This window comes from Lycium barbarum, chromosome 4 (assembly GCF_019175385.1).
Source record: "Lycium barbarum isolate Lr01 chromosome 4, ASM1917538v2, whole genome shotgun sequence".
Lineage (NCBI taxonomy): Eukaryota > Viridiplantae > Streptophyta > Magnoliopsida > Solanales > Solanaceae > Lycium > Lycium barbarum.
The window spans coordinates 23,641,665-23,648,200 of record NC_083340.1 but is presented as its reverse complement, the minus strand read 5'-3'; the positions used below and the strand labels follow the sequence as shown (position 1 = coordinate 23,648,200).

Sequence of the window (6,536 nt, the reverse complement as noted above, 5' to 3'; positions counted from 1 at the left end):
CAGTTAAAAAAGACCCCTTCGATTGTTTATTTGCCAAAACCCAAGCCTGTCAACATTTTAAAGCAAAAATTCCCATGTACATGATTGTATGTTTTCTCTATATCTACTAATAGAACAACTAAATTCTAATTTCAAACAAAGTGTAATACAAGGACTCAAAAATTAGCCCAAAACATAGAGGTTTCAAGGTGCAAAAGTTCATCAGCAGATAGCATTGCACCAAAAAGGAAAGATGTAAGTGAGAACGAATTAGGTAGTAAAGAATGAGAGGGAAAACTCGATGCATCTTTTATTGCTAGGAACTGCTTGTTGTTCTAAACTCTGAATATACATTTTCAATTTACAACTACAAACTCATATGTTTCATTTTTTACATACGCCATCTACCTACTACGTGCAAAAGAAGGGCAAAGTAAGAGAAGCTTTAATATCCTTCTTGGGCGCGAATGTCATCCATACTTCCCATTACAAGGCTCTTCAGGCTTCAGAAAGTTGTGATATTCCAACTGAGTCATCTCTTTGCTGGATGCTGGATCAAACTTGCATCTAATGAAGCTGCATGACACATTGACATGTCAATAATTTAATGGAGGGTATCTATGAGGAGTAACTAGCGTGTATATGCCATGGCCGATCATTGAGCACATAATATATTTCAGCTGAAGTTAGTTTTATGATAGCTTTAAAACATTTAGGATTTTGATGAACTTTTTGTCCAAAAACCAACCCAACAAAACACCAGTCAAAACAAATGTATTCTGAAAACAAAACAAAAATCATTAGTCCTTAATAACAAAACCATAAACCAAATTAGTAGGTGGAAAAACTGCAAAGAAGATTATGTTACAAGAAAGACAAAAATCCTTGCAAGAGTTAACTAACCTTCCGTCCCAGCCGAGAATTATCAGTGTATTCTTTTCATTACCGAATGTAACAATGTATTTAGAAACTCCTGGCAGCCGGAATTGAGCCACAGACCATTCTGAGTTAAAATACTTTGGAAGCACTCCTGCAAAAATTAAGCACGAAGAATTCAAGAACCTGAAAGAAGTAAAAACAGTCGAACACCTTTAAGAGTTCATCACTTCATCATCAGAAGAATTGGCAATAGTGTGCCAGGTGATAACCTAGTATACAATGAAGTGGGACAAAGCAAAAGTTCCCTTGAAAGACATAACAATAACTTTATATGAAAAGGCCCCAAGATATATTCTTCAGGCAAAATCACAGAGGTGGGAACAGAAATTATAGACCGTGTTCTGTGCATCATAATGTCGAAAGAAGCATTTTCTGTTTTACATGACCCAAAAGTTTAGCTGAAGCAAATAAGGTTAAATCTATTATATGGCCAGTTGACAAGAAATCTCCATCAGCCATGACAAAGTTAATCATCCAACCGCTTGTGACTCATCATTACAAACGAGAAAGCAAGTAAAATTATACAATTATACTCCATAGTGGCATTAGAGGATGCTCTATACTAACTTATAGAGTCAACATTTACCACTGATTGTAAACCACACAATGTTGAAAGACCACAATTAAAATGACTCACTTTCAGAAAGCTTTTTAACTACGTGGTACAATTATGTCGAATAAACCCTTCTAGAATATTTTGTGGCTTGATGAATTCACAAAGAAGAAAAATGTAGCATGTAGAGTAAGGTGTCCTTTCAAGAAACAAAAGTTTGCTCTCTATGGTAGTGATTGCAATTCCCATATGAAAGTGCATGTAGTAGAATATTTTCACTATTTTAAAAAGATACCTGAAAATCAGGAAATGAAGGTCATGTTCTTAGCGCAGAGTTACAAATTTACATGATTGCTTAACAGGAGTTGTAAATATCCATACCAAAATGCCAAAATAGTTTTATTGAGCACGAATGGATACCCATCTAAGTTTTAAGAATGTAAACTAGAAACTTTAAATCTGCTTCAGACATACCTCTGATGAAGGAGAATGAGCTAGATGCCGCCACAGGAACACGGGAGTCGGAAGAACTATTTGACTTGTTAGTACTCAAGTTCATTAGATTGACCTTGGGGCTGAAAACGTGAACAGTGCCTTTGTCGCTGCAGACAGCTAGCCACTGAGCAGTTGGAGAGAATGAAACACTGTATATTTCTGCTCTATCCAAACCCCTTCTTACCTGAATCATACGTGAATTAGCAAAGACAAGCATTTAAAACACTGTTAGTTGGTCGAAAGGAAAGTTAAACGACTCAATTAGTTGAAAGTTTAGATAAATCATGTAGGCAGGCCAAGAAGAAATAGAAATCCATAAAAATGTTCAATCTTTATCAAGTATGTCCAGCATCATCCTATGAATAACAAAATGTAGAAATTACTCTTGTAATTATGGGAGAAAAACTCATTCAAGATAGAAAAACAAGAACTAACAAACCATGTCTATAAAATTTGTTTTGGGTTCCAGACACTGGCGGAACCGGGATTTTCACTAAGAAGGTTCAAAATATGTAGAAGTGAACACATGAAGAAATCAAAGGGGGTTCAACATCTACTAAATATACATAAAAAATAATCGTAACCATGTATAAATTGTGTAATTCTTTGCCGAAGGGGGTTCCTGGCTCCGCCCACTTCTAGGGGGTAAAAGGGTGAGAGACCATACAGATCTCTTGATTTCAAATATTGTTTTTTTTAAATGCAGTAGTTGACCCAGATGGGGGGGTTAACAAGCCAAAGGTAAAACCTAATGAGGAAATTATGGAACAAGTAAGCTCCAGTAAATTGCCACAAATAACTATACGATATAATATGGATGATTAGCCAGTCAAGCATCATGCTGAATGATCATACGAACAGTATAAATGAAGACCGACAAAAGGTAAGGTAAATAAACTAATATCAACTGGAGAACACTACTAAAGAAGCAACATAAAAAAATTCAAACCCATGTAACAATGTCATTATCCCCTACATTAGGTATTCTTATTTTGGCCCGCTGAGGAGAAAAAATAGTATGAGTAACAGAAATGCTGCTATCACTTCAGGTTTTGTAACAAAAGAATATGCAACAGTAGAATCAAACTAAATCAATGATGAGAATAACTCCTTACCTCCTGCAACAATGTACCTTCAAGAGTGTTGAAAATCCGGATTAGTGTACCCTTGGTGCTTGCTGTTGCCAGCAGGTTGCCTTCCCTAGTAAGAGCAAAACATGCAAGCACTGAGTCATGTGCTACAATATATTTCGTTCTTTTTGATGCATAATGTTCGATCCGAACTTGACCCTTTTGCAGACCAGGGCACACCAATACGAGTGGACCAGCAGTTTGTGAAACCTCACAGAGACCCTTTGGGTTTGTTGTTGTTTCAATTTGAAACAACAACTTCAGATTAGAAAAATTGTAGACAAATATCTTCTGCTCAAGAACTACCACGATGCAGTCCTGTTGAAGCCTGATGCTGCGCACCTCCGACCGGAAACAGAGCTCACTGATGCAACGGCTTTGGTGATCATCCCAAATCATGACCTTGTTTCGGGGATATTGCGGATGATCTCCATGTCCAACAAAGGCTAATATATTGGTGCGAAAGAACATTTCAATAATTCCAATACCACCTATATTTTCAAAGTATCGACAAAAGGACTCACAGAAAGGGACACAGTTAAATACTCCAAAACCGCGATCAGTGCCGATAGCAAAACAGCCATAGTCTTGATTGAATGAAACATGGTATGCAGTTACCGAATGATTGACAGAAGCATGATTAGAACTAACACCCGATTCAGGGTTTTGGATAGACGAACCATGAAGAGGCTCATCATTTACCTGTTTAACAACAACTGGCTGCAGCTGAAGTTGTTGTGCTTCTAGTTGCTCTAAATAAGGTTGAAGCATTGGAGACTGAAACTTTGAACTAGTATTTGGGACTGGAATGGGAGGGGAGAACGGGGAAATAGTGGCCATGGACTGGGATACGTAGATGAAATTCAGTATCAAGCATAATTATAATGTAAGAAAGATATATTGTTTCTAACTGAGAGGCATGGCACTAAAGCAAAGCTTTCAGATTCATAGTCATCGATCTGCATCAAAAGAGAGAAGACGTAAAACTGGCTGTACTAATAAACAAGGAATAAATAACCAAAGATCAGCACAAAATCATTTCAAGGAAATGGCCAAACACTAGCCAAACAAAGATTATTTTTGATAGCCAGTCAATAGGCTCTCCCTAAGAGTAGAGCCTTTTGGGCTAGGGAAACTTTAATGAGTAAAACAAACACATGGTTAACTATAAAGTGACTACTAAATACTTACATTCTATATAGTGTTGAACAGGTTGAACATCAAAAAAGTTCTCGTTCTGGTAGGTAAGAGACAACGACCATGTGGAAAAGCATGACACCAAAACTAATCACCAATGGAAGTAGAGCTGAAGAAAACGGAATCAGAACATGATCTACGTATATAAATTTCCTTGAAAGATACAAGTCCTTCTGTCAGCCCAAAGAATGCTTAAGATTCTCAAGTATAAAATAAATTGTGAATTTGATCTTAAAACTCAGAGTTAAACGTGCTCGGTCACAATGTAACGACTCGCTTAATGTGCACTTAAACCCTGAAACTAGATGCAAAACAGGCTGAATGTTTTGTGTTGCTTAGCAGGCACTTCAGTGTAGCCACTAAGGTACCAAATATTATTATTTGTGCTTATAATTATTCTTGAAAAATGAATACATCTTCGTATCTTTTTCTTCACTAAAGCCGTGTGCTTTAAGCTTAAAACCCAACAAACCTTAGCATTTTTCGCCTTTTATAATACAACTTGGCGAGAGTAGTATTAGGATCAGTGATACCACAGACATTCCTCATGTTACATACTTTTTTATGACATCACCTACATGAGCTTTGAAAAGCATTACTAGTATCAACTCTCAAGTTAGCCTAAAGGAAGAGGATTATGCTAAGCTGACGGTCACTGTAATAATACACTTAATACTATGTATCTATATATGACTTACTTGGAAATGGATCCAAATTGAGTTGAATAGATGAAGGGAATTCATATATTCTACCCCAAGAAGTTTACACTTTGATGTGTAGTTCATTAGTTCAACTTCAACATGTAAGTTTCTACAATCTAATTTACTTCCAACTGATCTCATTTGTTCCAATTTCCTCAAAGAGGTCGAATTTATAAGTTTTTAAAATTCATGTCAGTAGTGACCCATGGTTTGAAACTCGATATATAATGGGTCCGCCCCTCTATCATTCTCCATCCAAATACTAGGATTTTGTGTGCAGCAGTGACATGCGTCTAACCCACACATCATAAGTTGTGATCTTAGAGGTCGTTTGGTTGCTAGTTAGGAAGTGAATTATTCATGTATAAAACTAGCATATCTAGGACCATGTTAGCATTTTAGTTGCTATGTATAAAATTCAGCACACAAGTAAGGTGTTTGGTTACCGGTTTACAATCTTGCAATAACTATAACCAGAAGCCAAACGACCCCTTAGTCTCTTACCACTAGACAAAAAAGAAAACGGAAAACACGCGTGATTATGCAGGGTCAAAATGCAATATAAATTATTCCAGCCAGCCATTGATCAGAGATGAACTTATGATACCAAACCCATCATTCTTTAGCATTACCCTTTTAGTGAAACAAGAATATAAGTACATAAGGCATCACAAACAGGGTTGACACAATAACAAATATAAGTAAACAATACATATATGTGTGTGTGTGTGCGCTCATATAAAATCCAAAACCCCGCATACATATATGGTGATCCCACTTATCCAAAAAGCAAAAAGAAATCAAATTTGCTTCAATACCCAACACTAGAAAGAAAGAAAGAGAGAGAGAGAGAGAGAGAGAGAGAGAGAGAGAGAATCTATACAAGCAAATGTACAAAGAGTGAAAGAGATAATTGAAGGAAGAGAAAAAACTTACACGAAGGAAATGGTGTTGAAAGAAAATAGAGCTTTTGGAGTTTGAGTTTAAAGGGAAGAGTGAGGAAGTGAAAGAGAAGGTGATCAAAAAGTTTGGTTCTTGGAACTTGGAAGAATGTACACTGTTTATTTGGAACTTGGCTTTTGGGATTTTTTTGGGTGTGGGTCCACACATGCTACGTTGCTTGGCTCGAAAGCAACAAGGACTACATTCTTTTCCGATCAAAATGGAGTTCGGAACCAACATAACAAAAAAAAGACGTTTTGAATCAAAATATCCTAACAAAAAAAAGTTACTATAGCACCTCTCCGTTAAAGGACTTAATCGTAATGGTACGGTTAAGTCATGGTTAAGTCCTTTAACGCAATAAAATACTGCATTAAAGGAGTTTTTTTTTTTTTTTTTTCCTATTGGTTAAACTCCTCTTTCCTTTTACATTTTCACACTTTTTCACATACTTTAGCCATAGATTAGTCATATTTTGGGACTTCGAAACTTCAATGTTTTATATAGAACCCTACTTATTTTTGTGCGATTAATAAGGTAGGCTCAATACATCAAAAATAAGAAAAAATTTCAGATTGTCGCTTTAGTGGTTGAAAAGTG

General features: G+C 36.3%; 1 protein-coding gene across 3 annotated transcripts; it reads right to left on the bottom strand.

Moving 5' to 3' along the window:
- Positions 1–264: 264 nt before the first annotated feature.
- Positions 265–6,152, bottom strand: LOC132635574 (autophagy-related protein 18a-like). Of its 3 annotated transcripts, XM_060352011.1 has the most exons (6): positions 5,931–6,150; positions 4,288–4,402; positions 3,082–4,055; positions 1,946–2,150; positions 883–1,009; positions 265–555 (listed from the first exon to the last, which is right to left on the bottom strand). In XM_060352011.1, the coding sequence occupies exons 3-6, from the start codon at positions 3,934–3,936 to the stop codon at positions 450–452; spliced, it is 1,293 nt and encodes a 430-aa protein (XP_060207994.1). In that variant the 5' UTR covers positions 3,937–4,055; positions 4,288–4,402; positions 5,931–6,150; the 3' UTR covers positions 265–449. The 3 variants fall into 3 exon arrangements, with proteins under 3 accessions (XP_060207994.1, XP_060207993.1, XP_060207996.1); XM_060352010.1 differs by lacking the exon at positions 4,288–4,402 and having other exon boundaries at positions 5,931–6,149; XM_060352013.1 differs by lacking the exons at positions 265–555; positions 4,288–4,402 and adding an exon at positions 562–758 and having other exon boundaries at positions 5,931–6,152.
- Between the last annotated feature and the right edge of the window lie 384 nt (positions 6,153–6,536).

What these genes read in the sequence shown, in the direction of transcription:
- LOC132635574 (XM_060352011.1), bottom strand. Translation starts at nt 3,936, where the DNA reads ATGGCCACTATTTCCCCGTTCTCCCCTCCCATTCCAGTCCCAAATACT. An exon ending in CTCATTCTCCTTCATCAGAG is followed by an intron (nt 1,010 to 1,945) that starts GTATGTCTGAAG and finishes TAATTTTTGCAG; the next exon opens with GAGTGCTTCCAAAGTATTTT. An exon ending in ATTCTCGGCTGGGACGGAAG is followed by an intron (nt 556 to 882) that starts GTTAGTTAACTC and finishes TGTGTCATGCAG; the next exon opens with CTTCATTAGATGCAAGTTTG.